Consider the following 20,048-nt stretch of genomic DNA (forward strand, 5'->3'; position numbering starts at 1 on the left):
TCAAATAGCACCAAAAGAAAGCTCTATTTGTGGGGAAAAAGGACGCTTGGGTACAGCATTGCATGGCCGCGCAATTACCAGTTAAAGTGACGCAGTACAAAATTGTTAAATAGTGCTCTGGTCAGGAAGGGGGTAAAACCTTCTGGGGCTGAGGTGGTTAATGGAAAAAAAAAAAAAAAAAAAACAATAAAAAGGCTTTCCCTAAAGTGGTCTTTGTAGACTGTTAAAAAACATTATTACATTGTGGTTATAGTGATGTACAGACAATTGAAAAGACTTACTGGGTTATGCATTTAAAGTAAATGCAAATATTTATTCTAGAAACGCAGGATACTGAACATAATTGTTCCATAACCTCCCTTTGGCAGGCTACACAAAGCCGAAGTCTGTGTACCTTGCCATGTAATCGCTTAAATGACTAATTGACACTGTGAAAAGCTGTTCTTTACAGGATAACAAGGTTTACACCGTAAATCACCAATGCTGTGACATCCTCATTACTATTAGGGAGAAAGGGACAGGGCCATTTAGACAGCTAATTGCTGTATAATCAGCCAAACTGGTCACCTACCTATCACACCTCATTTGCTATAATTAACCCCTTGGTTCCATGAGGCTGATAGAAAACATGGTAAATTGTGGGATAATGTGTCTTATCTTTCCTCGTAGACACATTCTGAAATAATATCCCAAGGTAATTTCGATTTTTGTAGCAAAAAGAGCAACAGTGGTGTCCAAAGTGTAAACAATCGGATATCAGATAAATGATACTAGAGTGTTTCAGACAAAGGGGGTTATTTACTAAAGGCAAATCCACTTTGCACTACAAGTGCAAACTGCAGGTGCAAAGTCCACTTGAAATTGCACTGAAAGTGCACTTGGAAGTGCAGTCGCTGTAGATCCGAGGGGGATATGCAAGGAAAATAAAAAACAGCATTTTTGCTTGTGCATGATTGGATGATAAAATCAGCAGAGCTTCCCCTCATTTCAGATCTTCCCCTCAGATTTACAGCGACTGCACTTCCAAGTGCACTTTCAGTGCAATTTCAAGTGCACTTTGCACTTGTAGTTTGCACTTGTAGTGCAAAGTGGATTTGACTTTAGTAAATAACCCCCAAAGTGTTCTTATTCTTTTTTGCCCATTTGTCCAGACCTAAATGATCCTACCCTACAGAGACCGATGGGCATGGCCTTCAGCGATGAAAAACTCCCTCTTCTGGCCTTGCCTGCCATTACAGCCCTATAGACTTTTATGAGGCTGGCTCCTGATCAGCAGATGGAGGTAGGTGAGCTCTATAGAAATCTAAGTGGCAAATGCGGACAAAAGAGGGAGCCATTTACTGCTGGGTGTAAACAAACAACAAAGGCCAAGCCATGGAATCTCAGTAAGTATGCATCTATAGAGAGGAGGGACTTCTTGATGCAGAAAATTTTGGAACGTAAGATTTTTATTCCTCTACCTTTCACAGATTAAAGATTTGATAGTTATCTGACTGGTTACAGCCCTTTAACAAGCCTGAACCTTTGCGCACTTTAGAATTCTAACAGCTACTGCCTACAGCCAGTCCCTACACTGTAGGGACTGCAATCCAATCCCTACACTGGGCTCCCAATCACCCAGCAAATTAAATTCACCATACTAACCAAAACATACAAAGCCATTCACAACTCTGCCCCGAGCTACATCACCAATCTTGTCTCCAAATATCACCCAAATCATCCTCTCCGCTCTTCTCAAGACCTCCTACTCTCACGCTCTCTCATCTCTTCCTCACATGCTCGTCTCCAGGATTTCTCCAGAGCCTCGCCCATCCTCTGGAACTACCTCCACCTGTCCGGCTATCCCCTACTCTTGCTACCTACAGGCGATCCCTGAAAACTCATCTCTTCAGGAAAGCCTATAACGTCTCTAACTAATCTTTTACCACTTCCATCAGCTCATTCCCCACAGTTACAACCTTTTGTACCACCTGCCCCACCCTATTAGATTGTAAACTCTTCTGAGCAGGACCCTCCTAATCCTCCTGTATCTTATTGTATTATAACTGTATTGTCTCCCTTTTATATTGTAAAGCGCTGCGTAAACTGTTGGTGCTATATAAATCCTGTATAATAATAGTAATAATAATAACTACAATCAAATAAACTCAGGATCTGTCAATGGTCTCTGCTGCACAGGATCACAGAAATCAGAAATAACTTTGCTGACTAAATCTAAATGGGAGGGTCTGGTTCATTATAATCACCTGGCGCACTCTGGGTTCTGATGAGCAAAGCTGCAGGGTCCTTTAAAAATATTTAACCCTTAGGCCGGCCATGGGCTGCACACAACGATTGTGTTCCAAAATCCTTTTTTGGAACCTCCCAGAGTGACACCACAAGACCAGAGTGTCCGGGCACTCTGATCTTGTGGTGTCACTCTGGGATGTCCCAATAAAGGATTTTGTATACGTTGATTGCGGCGGGCTTCCTCATCTCACCTGGAGCGGCAAGTCTTCCTTTTCTAAATTATTAGGCTGGCCATACACAGAGCAAATGTCGTTCCTGCAACTACGAGTTGCAGGAAAGAAATTTGTTAGACTCCCCCATCAAAACAGACAGTGTTGAGGCAGGAATCCCTCCTTCCCGGGCCATTGTCTTCTCCTGGTCGGGGGGGAGGGGGAAGGTGGGGGAAGCTGTCCCCACTGGGAGAAGACAGTGATTATAATTGCAAAAGAATCTGGCAAGCTGATTGTACCCAAGTTGATCAAACGATCAACTTTGAACATTCAGGCTGCCCATTAACGGTTCCCATCTTGGCCAGTTCCTGCTGAACCAGCTGAGATCCGAACTGTGTATGGCTGGCCTTAAGGAGTATCTCACCAAAACTGAAATTCCTATATCAAGGGGTCTCAAAAATTTGACTTTAATCTTGGTGCAGACTTCTGGGAAAATCAGTGAGCCAATCACACAAGCAGGAAATTACATTTCTGGGGGTGTTCTGTACACCAAATGGTGTTGCTGAGTTTTTGCTTAGGCTTGCTTGTTGTAAGGATTGCTAACAGACCACTTACCTTTTGCTATGGAGTTGCTCCCACACTAGTTGGACCAGTGACATGTCAATCAATCACTGCTCCATTGCTGGTGAGTGAGATTCTGCAGGGTTTCAGGTCAGCTAAGAAGGGCTTCCACTAAGGTACAGTAGGTGCTGCTGCCGATGTATCTTCATCTCATGGTTGAATGACCGCCAGGGTCCAGGAAGCACCAGTTTTTTGAAAATATGGAGATGTGCTTTAAAATGTATCAAAGACATAGATATTTAGAAGATTTAACATAATTCTAAGTTTAAGAGGATTCACTATTTCTTTTTTTATGGGTGACCATTATTACTGATGAAAAGTGAAGGGAAACACAACATTTTACAGTTGTCTGGTGGGGAGGTCAAATCTTTCAATGGGGGTTGTTTGTTCAGGTCAAAACTGTCTACCAGGGGACTTACCCTCACTTTGGAGAGATTTTCTCTAACTTCCTATTTTGTGTCCAGAACAGAAAGTCAAGGGAAATCTCCCAAATGGGGACAGGGGTTTTAAATCTTGCCTGCTATATACCAAACTTTAACTGCCTTGCTCAAAGTGTTACTAAACCCAGGACCCTGCATTCACTATATCTGGTCTCCCACAGTACACAGAACATGGAAATGCAATTATTTTAGTAAATATAAACTGCTAAATACCTTTTCTCATCAGCAGTATATAGCAGCCTTGTGACTTCTATAAGTTCCTGGTTAAAGTTTGTAGGAGGGGTTTTCATTCTACTCTAATTGTCCTATGAGACTGCAGGACCCCTGACCCTCTGTCTGGACAGTGCTGATTGGCCCTGTGCTGATCACATGCACCCATCTAAGAAAATAAAAACTCTCTAGCAATACACTCCAAACTGATCATGTGCAGAGTGACTCCAAAGGCTCTGTCTTAGCAGGAGATAGATTGAGGTCAGTGAAAGAAGGGAAGGATCAGAGAAGACAGGATCAAATAGCCTTTTTACACAATGCAGAGGATTAACCCCTTAGGTTCCACAGTGAGTATAACAAGCATGCTTTACTGCATATACAGACTGATTTTACTGTCGTGGGTTTAGTAACACTTTAACTGCTTGTCGCTTGTCATATGACAGCGTCCCAGAACGGCCCCTCTTGCACGCCCACCGGGGCATGCATCGTGGCGATCGCGTGTTACTAGGACATGGCGCGACCCCGATCTCTGTAAAGAGGCTCTTTAACCATGTGATCGGCTGTGTCCAATCACAGCCGGTTACATGTAAACACGTGCCGGTAATCGGCTCTCCTCGCCTCACACTGACAGGGGTGTAAGTGCCCGGTAGGCAAGTGGTTAAGCTTAGTAAAGCTTAATAAGTAGACAACTAAATATGAATCTTTCTTACATAAGCCAGTTCAGTTATGTTTATTCAAATATAACTATTCAGATTCTTGAATATGTCAAATTAGTACTGCCCAGTGGACTGGGACACACTGGAAAAAACTCTCAACTTACTGTATCAAGTGCTTTGTGCAATAAATGTTTGAAAGGAAAAGGGAGTGCAGAGTTAAAAAAAAAAAAAATAAGTAATAGAAAAGTAAAATATAGTAAAGAAGCAATATAATATTATTTGCCATATATGGATGTTAATATATTGTATTAATATTAATATATTAATATTATATGTTATATTATGGTATTACTATATTGATATAGTGTATATTCCTAACTTGTAGTTAAGAATAGGTGGTGAGGATGACGTTCATTCTCTCATGAGTTCCCTGCAGGGTGTTCTCTCCTGACCTTGAGATTTTTTGCTTTGCAGTAGAGCTACTTCCCTCCCTGCCTGAGCTGATATTAAATCCGTATCTCTGCTCTCATCTAGACTGATGACGGTCTGATTATACCAACTTTTGAAAGGAAGTCACTCACTGTTCTCCCCAGCTTTCAGCCCAGCTGGGCAGTAATTGGGCATTAAAGGAACCTCCATTTTCCTGCTGAAGGTGACCTATGGCATCAGTTGCTTAGATACAATTATGACAGCGTGAGGGGTGAAGGAGAAGATGTTCTGCCTGTTTAGTACTGTTGGGGCCAGGCTCCTTTCCTGTAGTACAAATGATTCAGGCAAGTGACACTTTTGCCACATCGGGTCTATCCCAAGTATGCCAAAGTGACAACATGACAGAGTACCGATAAATTTCCATGGCTTCCATGTATGCTTTATTGAGAAGAGTCCCTGGGACATATTTGTCAAAGGTCATGCTTGTATGTGTCAAAGCTAGATAGATTATGGCACAAATTTATGTTTACGGTATTTGTAATATTGTCTTTAGGGTTTAAAAGTAAACATGTATGAGCTGGTAAGACAGTAGCACTTGGAACAGAGTGGTAACTACAAGATCCCTGCTAAAACTTGTATCCCAAAAATCTTCTGTTATTCTCCCCAAAGAAACCTGTATGCATTCCCTCACTTGGAACTTCACATACAGACGCCATTGTTGAAGCTAAGCCACACCCACCAGATAGCCTACTGCTCTTTGAAAGACCTCTATTAGCTGCTTAGGTACTCATTAAATAGTTGGACAATTCGTGAATGATGATTATCTTCATTACAAACTACTCCTGCACTTCATGACAGAAATATCTACGGCAGTGTTTCTCAACTCCAGTCCTCAAGGCGCCCCAACAGGTCATGTTTTCAGGATTTCCATTATTTTGCACAGGTGATTTGATCAGTTTCACTGCCTTAGTAATTACCACATCCGTTTCATCTGGGGGAAATCCGGAAAACATCACCTGTTGGGGCGCCTTGAGGACTGGAGTTGAGAAACGCTGATCTAAGGCTCCATAGGTGCATACAAGAGGGTTTTCCAAAACAAAGACAACAATACGAAAAAGTTTTGACTGAAGTTCTATTCTAAGAGGTTCTTCTGATAAAATCAGTATTTATTATGTAGCTTATCACTTAAAACTGCCATTCACCTTACCGTGTCTACACCATGGGGTTGATTTTCCTAAAACTAGAAAGTGCAAAATCTCATGCAGCTGTGCATGGTAACCAACCAGTTTCTAACTTATTCAGTTTAGCTTTGTCAAAATAACCTGGCAGCTGATTGGTTTCTATGCAGAGCTGCACCATATTTTGCACTCTCCAGTTCTAGCTAATCAACCTCATTAAGAGTGAAAAAGTGCAGCGCTATATTTCAATAGAAAATGCTTATATATATATATATATATATATATAAATATAACCCCAGTTGAAGTCTAAGCAGACGAAACGCGTCGGGTGTGTGACGCTATCACAGCCATCATAATTCACTGCGCCAGATTTTTTATTCATTTGAGCAAAAAATTTTAACTTGTTTTTTATTTGGAATTTTTTTTAATAAAATCTCCTGTTACCCGGGATTTTACACCATGTGGAAGCTTTTTTTCCTTTTTTCACTATATATGGGGATTGCCAAGTGAGCGATATCCGGTGGAGGACTCTAGGTGACTACGGGATTCCTTCCGGAAGGATGTGGCCCCATCCAGGAGAGTTCAGAGTGGTGGGATACATCTCAGCCATCCCCAGGAGAGGAGACATCTCTATACCGTTTATACGGTAAAAGCCTGCATGACTCACCGCCAACGGCCTGTGAGTCCACCAGTTCCGGTAAGGGCATTTTATGCATATCTCGCAGATTTGAATGCAAGAGGAACCTCCATGATTTTGAATATGTATCCAACAAGATGAGATCCACACACACGTGTTTTGAGATCACCTTGACATTTTATTGAATGGTTATAACCTGAGAGACTGATTCAAGACCTTCTTTGATTTCCTACCCCTATATGAGGATAGTTGGATCCCATCCATGTTTATTGGCCACTTTTGATTAGGATAATTTATGAGGATATAAACTTTTTGAGATTGTCACATCAGATTACAATAGCACATTTATACTGAGTTTATTTTGTTCACTTTTTTGTTAAGAGTTGTCATTTACACGGATATACTCTCACATAGAGATACTTGTATGTTATATTTATATATATATATATATATATATATATATATAAGCATTTTCTATTGAAATATAGCGCTGCACTTTTTCACTCTTGATTTTCACATACAATTAGTCTAATTGGTAGTGCTGGGGGCTTGAATATTTTGGAGTTGGCGCAGCGGTTTTATTTTTATTTCAATCAACCTCATTGTGTCCTATTCTCTATATAGTTAGCTGATATCCCCCAAAACGGTGAAGCTCTGAGAGACTGCCAGTCACATGGTTGTCAGGTTCTGCTTACTCCCTTGAACCTCCTGCACCATACCGTTGCCCCACCACTGTGAGTGGTCTCACTAGCCAACAGCAAGATGCAGAAGGTAGGAGGGGATGGCAGACCTGGAAACCAGGAATTTGTCTGTTGATTGGAACGTCCTGCAATTAGGTTGTCTGCTCTGTGTTAGGTATTGTAAAGAGTCAAATGAAACCTATGCATTCATACTAACACCCCTACCAAGATGGTGCTTCCTTACTTATGTTTAGGGTGTAAACTCAGCTGCTGAGTGTAATGAGTCTAAGTAAAGTCAAGGTGGTCATCAAGGACACTGATATTTAACAACCAGAACATCTTGCCTACATGCTTTTCCCCCTAACTGGTGCGAATTCTACTACAGGCCAATCGAACTTCGCAGCAAGAAAATGGGGGAGAGGGGGTATATCCATCAGTCAACTTAAACTGATGAGCAGTATAATTCAGTTAGCCCTCTTTTTCTCCACAGTTGCAGTACCCCCTTTTATTGTCTTTTTTGTATTATTTACTAAATAATATCATAAAGGTATCTCATAAAAGAAGAACACCAGACAGAAAATAAAGACTTGTTAACTTCTACCATTTTTTGGATTAAAAAAAAATTGATACCATTTCAGTTAATATGTTTTGGGATTGTCCATATTTGTAAGAGGCTAACCAATGTACAGTATAGGAGAAGATGGGTAGAGACAACATTTTTCAGGGTGTCTTATTACCACACAACAGCCAATGATATTCAGTCTATCAGGGCCTGGATTTGAACCCAAAACCTCTGCTGTGTCAATCAATGTCTCTTCTTTCTGAGCCACCTGGAATGGTGGACAGTCCCTAAGACAATTTCTTGACTTATCCTGTCTTGAAACTTGTGTGTCTTGAACTCTTTGCTCCTCCCATGAACATCCCAATTTTAGCCAAGTCTCTGCACTTCCTGTTTGCCAGATTATTGTATTCTCTCCAGCCAGTACCTCGTTCCTGTCTTCCCTGCTGCCATCCATATTTTGCTACCAACCATTATCAACTCTTAGCTTGTTACTCGACAATGCTTCTGCCTGATCCCAACCTGCAACTACTCATTACTGACCTATTGGCTTGTTTACTGACTACGCTTCTGTCCCTGATCCATACCTGCTTATCTGCTACTGGACCCCAGCTTGCTCACCTCCTGGTGGGGTGATCCTAAGGACCGTGACCTGGTGCTAACACAGCAAAATCCATCTCCACCATCAGGAGCTCTGCTGAACACTGGTTAGCACTTAGACTGCACCTCAGGTGAGCCCATGTTATGCACCAGGTTGACTGCCTGTGTACCTATCCTGCTGGTTGGTGGTAGTTCTGCTACTGCTATAGCAACTGGTCTTTGAGCCTGACCCCTGACCATGACACAGTCTTTCATTAGAACATTAAAATATTGGTCACCATGGCCAACAGTTCCACATTTTGGTATCATTTATATTATTTCTGCTCAGTTTTTCCTACTTCATAAACATATCTACTATTTGTACATTATTGCATTCTGAAATAATACAAAATTTGGGGACATTTGCCTCCATCATAACCCTATCTGAGAAGCTTGACATAATCCATTCTCAACCCTTACATCTGTATGACACTTCTTTCAGAGAAGCAGCTGTGGCACACATTAGTAGACAATTTTCATCACCATTTTAAGGATTTATTTGTGTAGCGTGACAATATATAAAGACATTTTTTATATTTTAGTGCAACACTCTAACATATATATATGTGCAGCAAAAATGTCTATAGCACAAAGCTATTTGGGTTGCAGATCCGGTCCACAGTGGCACTTTTTTTTTTTTTACTGACCCAGTCAGGCTTTCATAAGGTCCAGTGTTAGAACATTCACACATATAATCTCTTGTACAAATTCGCACTTAATATAGAATTGTTATGACCCAGCATACTGATTTGATGGATTTAAACAGACACATTGTTTCTTCAGGCTTGTCCTAACTGCGTTACAATTACGATCTTATTACAAAGCCAGGCAACAAAGTAAGGCCAGTGCCACTTGATTCGTAGGTCAGGCCTTGTCCACTTTACTCCTGAGTCAAGTAAATCATCTTCCACAATGTTGTCCAGCCAACTTGACTAGAAGACCACTGCATACATTTCATTGGTTCATTTGGTCCCCTTGATATACAATCACATGGCACTATATTCATTGTTAGGGTACGTGTGACCTGAACTGAAGAGCCACCTTCATCGGCACAGATATTTGTGCTCATAGTCTGTGTAGAAAATGAGTATATAGAATGATTCACAAAGTGTTAAGTAACTTTCTTATCACCAATGAAAAAGCCTGGTGCCGGTCATTTTCCATGTTGAGGCACAGAGGATTGGCTAGGTAGCCTAGATGCACATTCTCAGCAATCGTTTGGTTGTGGCTGGTGATATATCAGAACAAGTTTATGGATTGTGCTGTGTTCTATCTATTGGTTTATCTGCTTTAGAGGTTTTCTGTCTCTGCATTAGTCCCCTAGCAGTTCAAATCTAGCAGTTGCCAATATTGCACTAAGGCGGAAAGTTCGGTTTCTCCTTTCCATCATCTTTTTTTCTTCTGATTGTCGAAATACAATTAGTTGGACACAAGGAATGTGGTCTCTCAGTTACTGTTCAGTTTAGTGACCATACTCGATTTTGGAGCCTCTACAACCTCTCATTATAGGGTTGGGTGGGAAGCTCTAGAGGAGCCATTCAGGAAGTGGTGGGTCAGATAGCAGAAGATTGCTTGATGCTATGGAAGCTAACCCGTGTGGGTGAAGTGGGAATGGACATTGCACGGGCAACACGAGCTCGGATAGAGTGCTTGTCCTGCCAACGATGCCATCTCTTTCTGACTGCAGAGCGCACCTGGAAATGGAATTACATAATTACTAGTTAGGAGATTTATTCACATACAAGTTTTGATTTAATTATCACATGATCATTACTGTTTTGTGTAAAATGGGACAGAAGAAGATTAAAACCCTAGCACTGAACACCTTTGATAAGACTATGTTCAGCTCAACCTGCCCCTGTGTTACTTAGAAGAAGTTGCACTCGAAAAAGAGGAAGAATAAGGGATGTTACATGAAACATTTCAGTCAATGATACATGGACCAATGCCAGACTAACACAGATGTCTGTACTTAGTAGTTTGGTTTAGTAGGCTTTTTCAGACGTGGTGTTCCCCTTGTAGCGTCATCCCCGCAAGGGCGGCAGATATTACCAGGTTTTTTCCTACTGCAGTGCAGAGGCAACCCGGCACACAGTAAACATCTATCCATTCCGGCTTAGTGATTAGTCTAGAGCACGGGTAGGCAACCTTTTGAGCGCAGTGTGCCGAAAAAATGTTTTCAAAGGAATTGAGCATGCCGATTTTATAACCAAAAAATGTCAACTTCACACTCTCAATCAAGAAAATTGTTTTTTATAAAGTAAATGCTTTAAACTACTTGAGTAATAGTGACAAATTAACATCCTGCACTCTCACGCCTCAGATCAGCCCCAATTCTTGCAACTCCAGTCCTCAGATCACTGTACCCCCCCTACTAATCTGTCCCACCACTGTACCCCCCTGCACATCTTCCCCACCACTGTAACCCCCTGCACATCTGTCCCACCACTGTAACCCCCTGCACATCTGCCCACCACTGTACCACCCTGTACATCTGCCCCACCACTGTACCACCCTGTACATCTGCCCCACCACTGTACCACCCTGCACATCTTCCCCACCACTGTAACCCCCTGCACATCTGTCCCACCACTGTAACCCCCTGAACATCTGCCCACCACTGTACCACCCTGTACATCTGCCCCACCACTCAATGGCGACCCTAGGGGGGGGGCCAGAGGGGGCCCTGACCCCCCCAACATTATGCTGGGCCCCCCCATGTGCCCCCCCCCCAAAAAAAAATTATTTTTTTTTTTTTTTATTTTTTTTTTTTTACAAAAAGGCAATTTATTTTTGTTTGTATTCATATCGGATGTGCCGCATCTTACTCGGGCCACCACTGGGGTAACACAGTCTCTATTGAGAGGGAGAACGTCCCCAGTCAGCTCCTGTGGGTGATTCCTCCCCCCTCCCTCTGCTCGCTGACACTGCATAATGCGAGCGCTCACACAACCACGGCCGCCCAATCTGCTCCTTCCCCTGCATCCTCATTGGCAGGGAGAAGAGCGAGTTGCAGGAAGGACTCCACCAGGACTCTCAGTCACTGAAAAAACAGACTGATTTCTCCCATCCTTAGGACAGGAGAACCAGCCTGTAAATTCCAAGAGATGCCAGACCAGCACAGTCAATAGCAGGGGCAGGACAGCAAGAGGAGGCTGGGGAACCCCACAGTGGCAGAACACCAGGGCCCGGAGGCAAGACAACCTTTGCAACCCTGATAGTTCTCCCACTGCTTTGGATCCTTATATTTTCTTGGTATGCTGGTGACATATATCACTTGTTTTCTGCCACCCTGGGGGGCCCCAATACAGTAGGAAGGGAGCTCTCTGCAGAACATGTGAAAGAGCCGTTGTGGGGTCGTAGTAAAGGGGTAAAGGGCCCCAGGATAGATAGATATATCTATCTATATATATATATTTTTTTTGCATTTTATATTGCCCCCCTATTTTTATCCCTGTCCCCCCATGTGCCCCCCCTTAATATGAAAGCTGGAGACGCCACTGCCACCACTGTACCACCCTGTACATCTACCCCACCACTATACCACCCTGCACATCTTCCCCACCACTGTAACCCCCTGCACATCTGTCCCACCACTGTAACCCCCTGCACATCTGACCACCACTGTACCACCCTGTACATCTGCCCCACCAATGTACCCCCTTTCTCATCTGCCCCACCACTACCTCCCTGCAAATCTTCTCCACCGCTGTACCCCCACACTCTTCTATCTCACCACTGAACCACCTTCTCATCTGTCCTAACACTAAACCCATCTGCTCATCTGCCCCACCACTGTACCCCTGCACATCTGTCTCACCTCTGTACCCCCTGCTCTTCTGCCCCACCACTGTAACACCCTGCTCATTTGTCCAAACAATGCACTTCCTTTCAAATCTTCCCTACTGCTGTACCCCCTGCTTTTCTGTACCACCGCTGAACCCCCTTTTCATCTGCCCCAACACTGAACCCCCCTGCTCTGTTCATCTGTCCCACCACTGTAACCCACTTCTCATCTGGCCCAAAACTGAACCCCCCCTGCTCATCTGTCCCACCACTGTAACCCCTGCTCTTCCGCCCCACCACTGTAACCCCCTGCTCATCTGTCAATGCCAATGCACCTCCTTTCACATCTGCTCTACCGCTGTACCCCCCTGCTCTTCTGTCCCACCGCTGAACCCCCTTCCCATCTGCCCCAACACTGAACCCCCCTGCTCATCGGTCCCACCACTGTAACCCCCTTCTCATCTGGCCCAACACTGAACCCCCTCCTGCTCATCTGTCCTACAACTGTAACCCCTTGCTCATCTACCCCATCACTGTTCCCTCCTGCTTTTCTGTCCCACCGCTGAACCCCCCCTACTCATCTGCTTCTTATCTATGATATGTGTGATATGCAGATTGGTGTGAGGAAGCAGAGCTGAGATACATCTACCTGTCCTGTCACACTCATCCCACTGATTTGCCTCTCGCATCCAGCCCACGTGCTTGTATGTGACGTCACATACAAGCATCTGGAATGGATGCGCAATGAGGAGCTCAGGTCAGGGGCATTTTCTGAAAGCAGTGGGCCTGTGTGCAGTAGCAGAGAAAAAGTGTGGCGCGGAGCGCCGCAGTAAAGGTCAGGCATGATTTTTATTGCGCTGAATAGAATACTGGCTGTGGCTTAAAGGGACACAGAGTGCAGGGGTTCAATAGTAAGTGATGCAAAGGTTCAGGAATAAGTGACCCAAAATTCAGGGGTCGGGTGTAAGTGACGCAGAGTTCCGAGGTTGGAAGTAGATGATGCAGAGTTGAGGGGTCAGTAGTAAGTGACATTTCAACAAAGTGCCCAGAAGCTCAAAAGTAATTCCACAAACTTTCACCTGATAGTTGTTTCCTCAATCACAGTGAAATCCCTTCTTTCTGAGATTGGTAGTGGCAACCAAGCGAGTCATCTTCCTCCATATGATGGGCGGGGCTACCAGGACTGTGATTGGCTTTAGCAGTGACTAATTACAGTCCTCCTCCTCCTGGAAACAGGGACCGCCCCCAGCAGAACTGCGCCCAATCTCTTCCCCATCACAAGAGCTGACGTTCTCAGCTACAGCAAAGTTAGAGAACCAAACATTGTTTCCCATCTTTTACAATGTGTGGGGGCACAGTGCCTCCCCCTCAGTGCAGGGTGGAGAATCCTGAGATTGGAAAAGCATTAGTGCGGCAGAAGCTGTGTCTCACTGACACTTCCCTGCGCTGCTGATGGGGAGGGAGTCGAGTGCTGGCAAAAGAGGCTTCATGTGCCGCTAGGGGCACCTGTGCCGGGGGTTGCCTACCCCTGGTCTGGAGTTTTGTCTTTTTCTGTAACTTATTGCATAAATGAACTGGGGAGGTGATTTGGGGTGATGTGGAATACTCCAAAACGCTTGGACACAATTTTCAGGGGACAATTCTCTAAACAGCAGCAGCACAGCTTCTTTTCATTCACAGCTGGAGACCATGCAATGTTTAGTAAAACAGGTGCAGCAAGACAAGGTCTATAGATTGAGGACCATGAAGTGGCTTGTAGGACAGATAGACTAGGCTGGGACAGTCTATAGGTTCACAGTTGGGGACAATGAAGTGGTTTGTAGAACAGACAGGAGGATCTACTCACAGAATCCAGGAACTGGGTCGGTGGATAGGTGCAGCCGTATTTAGGCAGCTCAACATCAAGTCCCAGGGGGGCCAAGGGCAAGCAGCCCCCTCCTCCTTTCAGCTCATTGATCCATTCCCTCAGGTGAGAGAAAGACATTTTCTTAAGGGCTCCAAACTATTTAACACCTCTCCTGGCCACCATCTGGGCACATCTCTCCAGGGATTGGGTCCCAAGCAACCCGGTATAAACAATCATTGTTCCTCTGGCTACAGGAGCCAAAAAACTAAATTTGCCTAGCAGCCTAACTAGGAGGGTGCTAAACCCTGTTTAACCATGTGAATATAGACTGATAGAGATAGAAAAGCTGACTGCTTGTTCAGTTAACTAGAAGATGATGCTGGAAGATGGAAAGCTGAAACAGGAAGCAGTGGTGTCACCTTTCTATAGCATGGCTGTGGTGCATGAATAACAAGGATGTCCGAACAGAATTCCAAATTTTTATATAGAAAAAAGTTTGCAAATATGTATTTATTTTAACGGTGCATTTAGCTGAAATCTGCTTGTAGTCCCATTGATGTACTAGTTGTAGTCCTGAAACAAGCTAGAAGACAGACCACTACAGTGCTAAAATAATTCAAATACACTTACCTCACTGTTTAGGAAACAGTAGAAGACTGAAACAAAAAATCCCTAAAGAAAGAAACAGAAAGAATTAGCAAAAGGATGTAGCCATAGCCCAACATTGTGTAATTTATGGTGGACAGGAAGTGGTTGCAAATGACTGAAAATCACCACATGTATGGCCTGCTTAATTCCTGAAACTGAACAGCTGCCCTAGTGCCTCTCAAAGGAGTAAGAAGACTAAAAACAATAAGATGATACACCAAAACATATATACAATATCTCACAAAAGTGAGTACAGCCCTCACATTTTTGTAAATATTTTATTATATCTTTTCATGTGACAACACTAAAGAAATGACACTTTGCTACAATGTAAAGTAGTGAGTGTACAGCTTGTATAACAGTGTAAATTTGCTGTCCCCTCAAATTAATTCAACACACAGCCATTAATGTCTAAACCGCTGGCAATAAAAGTGAGTACACCCCTAAGTCAAAATGTCCAAATTGGGCCCAATGTGTCAATATTTTGTGTGGCTATCATTATTTCCAAGCACTGCCTTAACCCTCTTGGGCATGGAGTTTACCAGAGCTTCACAGGTTGCCACTGGAGTCCTCCTCCACTCCTCCATGACGACATCACTGAGCTGGTGGATATTAGAGACCTTGCGATCCTCCACCTTCCGTTTGAGGATGCCCCACAGTCGCTCAATAGGGTTTAGGTCTGAAGACATGCTTGGCCAGTCCATCACCTTTACCATCAGCTTGTTTAGCAAGGCAGTGGTCGTTTTGGAGGTGTGTTTGGGGTCGTTATGTTGGAATACTGCTCTGCGGCCCAATCTCCGAAGGGAGGGGATCATACTCTGCTTCAGTATGTCACAGTATATGTTGGCATTCATGGTTCCCATAATGAACTGTAGCTCCCCAGCACTCTTGCAGCCCAAGACCATGACACTCCCACCACCATGCTTGACTGTAGGCAAGACACACTTGTCTTTGTACTCCTCACCAGGTTGCCGCCACACACGCTTGACACCATCTGAACCGAATAAGTTTATCTTGGCCAGTCCATCACCTTTACCCTCAGCTTCTTTAGCAAGGCAGTGGTCATCTTGGAAGTGTGTTTGGGGTCTTAATCATGTTGGAATACTGCCCTGCGGCCCAGTCTCTGAAGGGAGGGGATCGTGCTCGGCTTCAGTATGTCACAGTACATGTTGGCATTCATGGTTCCCTCAGACATGACACTCCCACCAGCATGTGTAAGAGTCCAGGGCTTACTACGCATTCACCAATGGTGCGTTGCCACAAGAGGAAATCCGTGCCAACTGAGTATGCGCCAAAGACCCCTCAGGGCGCCAACCCACACTTGCACAGAAGACTTGATGGCAAAGGGCAGGAAAATGCCCAGGACGTGCACAGGAAGTGACCTCAATCCGATGGAAAAAGGCGGTAAAATACCCAGGAGGCGCACAGGAAATGACATCAACCTGATGGAAAAAGGTGGGAAAATCCCCAGGAGGCGCACAGGAAGTGACCTCAAACTTCCCTATATAAGCCCAGCCCAGACAATGCCAAATTGCTGGACTATCTTCAGTCCCCCCTTGTTCCTGTGCTAGTGTGTGATTTGTCTGAACCTGTTGTGACCTGGAAAACTATTTGACTACTCTTGATTTCTGCTTGCCATTGACCTCAGATTTGTACCTTAACCATTCAACTTCTTTGCCCCTTTTGTACTCAGCTGCCAGATTGGAACAGACCCCAGCTTGAATCTCGACCATTCTTCTTCGGATTAACCCTTTTATTAACCCTTTTATGCTTTGTTGCCCAAATGGACTTGACCTCGGCTCGAATCTCGGACTAAGGCTTTCACAGTGCTCCACACCCCTGGCATCCCTGCGACTCGGTGTCCACCAAGTCTCTGTCTCCATCTCCAGAGGCTTTAAGGACCCGAGGTGCAAGGGAGGCCTCCCCACTACTTCGGTCTCACATCAGGTACGTGACACCATGCTTGACTGTAGGCAAGCCACCACACACACTTGACACAATCTGAACAAAATAAGTTTATCTTGGTCTCATCAGACAACAGGACATGGTTCCAGCAATCCATGTCCTTAGTCTGCTTGTCCTCAGCAAACTGTTTGCGGGCTTTCTTGAGCATCATCTTTAGATGAAGAGGCTTCCTCCTGGGACGACAGCCATGCAGACCAATTTGATGCAGTATGGTCTAAGCATTGACAGGCTGACTCCCACCCCTTTAACCTCTGCAGCAATGCTGGCAGCACTCATACGTCTATTTCCCAAAGACAACCTCTGGATAGGACGTTAACACATGCACTCAACTTCTTTGGTCGACCATGTCAAGGCCTGTTCTGAGTGGAACCTGTCCTGTTAAACCGCTGTATGGTCCTGGCCACCGTGCTGCAGCTCAGTTTCAGGGTCTTGACAATCTTCTTATAGCCTAGGCCATCTTAATGTAGAGCAACAATTCTTTTTTCAGATCCTCAGAGAGTTTGTTCCATAGGTGCCATGTTGAACTTCCAGTGACCAGTATGAGAGAGTGAGAACGATAACAAATTTAACACACCTGCTCCCCATTCACACCTGAAACCTTGTAATACTAACGAGTAACATGACACCGGGGAGGGAAAATGGCTAATTGGGCCCAATTTGGACATTTCACTTAGGGATGTACTCACTTTTGTTGCCAGCAGTTTGGACATAAATTGCTGTGTGTTGAGTTATTTTGAGCGGACAGCAAATTGACACTGTTATACAAGCTGTACACTTACTACTTTACATTGTAGCAAAGTGTCATTTCTTCAGTGTTGTCACATGAAAAGATAGAATAAAATATTTACAAAGATGTGTACTCAATTTTGTGAGATACTGTATAAGCAAAATAAAATTACATATATGTCACTATATTTAACATAGAAGTTTTTGTGTTTCTAAATCCCCCCACCACCTATTTCCAGTAACCAACTGTGCCTCTTTCCCATACTTGGTATAGTGTGTCACTTTACTGTGGATATATATTTATACTTGCCAACATCTTCATCTCAGTCCTTGAGACACTGTCACCCCCACCCACAGCCCACACATATCAGGCCCTTATTCTTGGCGATCCTTCTGGGCAAGAGGTGCCCCAATAATAATAATAAAATATTTACAAAAATCTGAGAGGTGTAATCACTTTTATGAGAAACTGTATACACATATTGTGCAGGACAACAGGGAAGGGTCCTGGGTGGTAGATATATGTAACCATGCTTTGGGTTGTAGTCCCTTTAACAGAAGCCACCAAAGAAGCAGTTGAGTACTCATGGATTCTCACCTGTGCAGGGTGAGGGGTTCCAGGGTGATCAGATTAAAAGCAAAAACTGGTTTGAAGTTTTCCAGGATTATTAAGTCCTGATATAGGTCTCGGAATTCAGAGGCTCTGAGAGATCTTGGGTTGGAAAGAGCCTCCAGCCCCTCAAAGGGAACAGAAATGTCAAGTCATTCAGAGAGTACTCTGCTTACATAGTCCCACAGTTCAACTAAAAGAGAGCAGTTCTGTCCCATTAAAATGTTTTGGATTAGGTATGGTGGGCTGTTTGGCTGCTGAGATTCTGCTGGGCTATTTGTGAACTGGACCCCTGGATGAGGCAGATATTTTAACATTGTTGTGGAACAAGTTCATGTTGGCGGAAACCTGAAATTCTGTTTGAAGCTGGGTTCACACTAGTGCGAATTGGATGTGTGTTTCCCCGTATCCAATTCGCACAGCAGGAGATTGTTTCACATATCTCCGCAGCAGTTCCGATGTGATTTGGGCTAAAATCGGACCTGAAACATTGAACGAGGACACGCCGGACTCCTGCTGTGAGCCGCTGCATGCACATATGTGAACCCAGCCTTAAACCAGTTATGTTTGGCGGTTTTGGAGAAATAAAAATTATTTGTTTTACAAAGACACAGATGGCTAGTGATCCAGACCCCAAAATATCACAATATATATACACTCAATACTGGTCAAAATCTCTTTCTTACCTGGAAGGACTGCAAGAATGAATTGAAATAGATGAAGACAATTCGTGAGACTTCATCTTCTCCTGGAGTGACAAAGAAAAGCATGTAGGTGATTCCCAGAAGAGGCAGCAGAACCAAAGTCGCCTTTACTGCTTTCCTGGAAGGCAATGAAGAAAAATGAACAGGGGTACTCAAGAAGGGAAAGACAGCCTAGAGTGTGAGAAAACAAACAGAAATGGGCCGTACACACAATAGTATATTCCGACAACAAATGTTGGATGGGAGCTTGTTGTCGGAAAGTCGGGCCGTGTGTATGCTCCATAGAACATTTGTTGTCGGAATTTCCGCCAACAAATGTTTGAGAGCAGGTCCTCAAATTTTCCAACAACAATACTTGTTGTCGGAAATTCCGAGCGTGTGTACACAATTCCGGTGCACAAAAGTCCACGCATGCTCGGAATCAAGCAGAAGAGCCGCACTGGCTATTGAACTTCATTTTTCTCCGCAAGTTGTACGTGTTGTATGTCACCGCGTTCTTGACGTTCGGAATTTCCAACATCATTTGTGTGAGTGTGTGTATGCAAGACAAGTTTGAGCCAACATTCTTCGGAAAAAAATCCAGTTTTGTTGTCAGAAAATCTTATTGTGTGTACATAGTATAAGAGCGAAAAGATAAAACATATTCAAAAGGGATAACTTACCTGTACTGGATGGTCTCTGAAGTAGTGGAGGCTCGGAGCTTTGTCATCAGAATCCTCACAATATTAAATAAAAATATAAAGTTTATCTAAGAAAAAAAGTGAATATTGTTAGATTTAAAACATTAAATACCTATATAATGATGAAGTGCACAATAAGAATGTGGGTTATTTGAAGGTTTTAGTTTAATTCACACCCTATTTGCATATTCTGTTTTTCAGTCCCAGTGTGCAGTGATAGTGTGTGAGTCTGCTGTGTTTAGACTGTAAGATCCAAGAACCCCTTCAATATTTTTTGTACATTTTTATACAAATGGAACCAGCTCTGACTGTACATCAGTTGGCTCCAAAATGCAGCCCGGAGGCTGGATGTGGTCCTTTGCTTGCCTTTATCGGGAGCTTGGGACATTATTCCTCCACTATTCCTTCTACACCAACAATGGGGCATAATTCCTGTCACTGATACCAACAAAGGGACACTATTCCTACCACTGAACCCAACAATGAGGCACTATTTTTCCCACTGACACCAATAATGGGACTCGTCTCCTCCCACTGGCACTAACTGCAGGGCCCTATTCTTTCCACTGACACCAATGATGGGGCACTATTCCTTG

At 43.8% G+C, this 20,048-nt stretch overlaps 1 protein-coding gene across 2 annotated transcripts in view; it reads right to left on the reverse strand.

Moving 5' to 3' along the window:
• Nucleotides 1-8,960: 8,960 nt before the first annotated feature.
• The window catches only part of CRHR1 (corticotropin releasing hormone receptor 1), a 327,518-nt gene continuing 316,430 nt past the window's right edge, over nucleotides 8,961-20,048 (reverse strand). For both annotated transcript variants that reach the window (XM_073607633.1, XM_073607634.1), the window contains 4 exons: nucleotides 19,435-19,520; nucleotides 18,755-18,890; nucleotides 14,750-14,791; nucleotides 8,961-10,181 (listed from right to left, as the gene is read on the reverse strand). In XM_073607633.1, the coding sequence (XP_073463734.1) occupies nucleotides 10,041-10,181; nucleotides 14,750-14,791; nucleotides 18,755-18,890; nucleotides 19,435-19,520 (405 nt within the window). In that variant the 3' untranslated portion in view covers nucleotides 8,961-10,040. The remainder of the gene's footprint in view (nucleotides 10,182-14,749; nucleotides 14,792-18,754; nucleotides 18,891-19,434; nucleotides 19,521-20,048) is intronic.

The sequence above is a fragment of the Aquarana catesbeiana genome, linkage group LG12 (assembly GCF_042186555.1).
Source record: "Aquarana catesbeiana isolate 2022-GZ linkage group LG12, ASM4218655v1, whole genome shotgun sequence".
In the NCBI taxonomy this organism is placed as follows: Eukaryota; Metazoa; Chordata; class Amphibia; order Anura; family Ranidae; genus Aquarana; species Aquarana catesbeiana.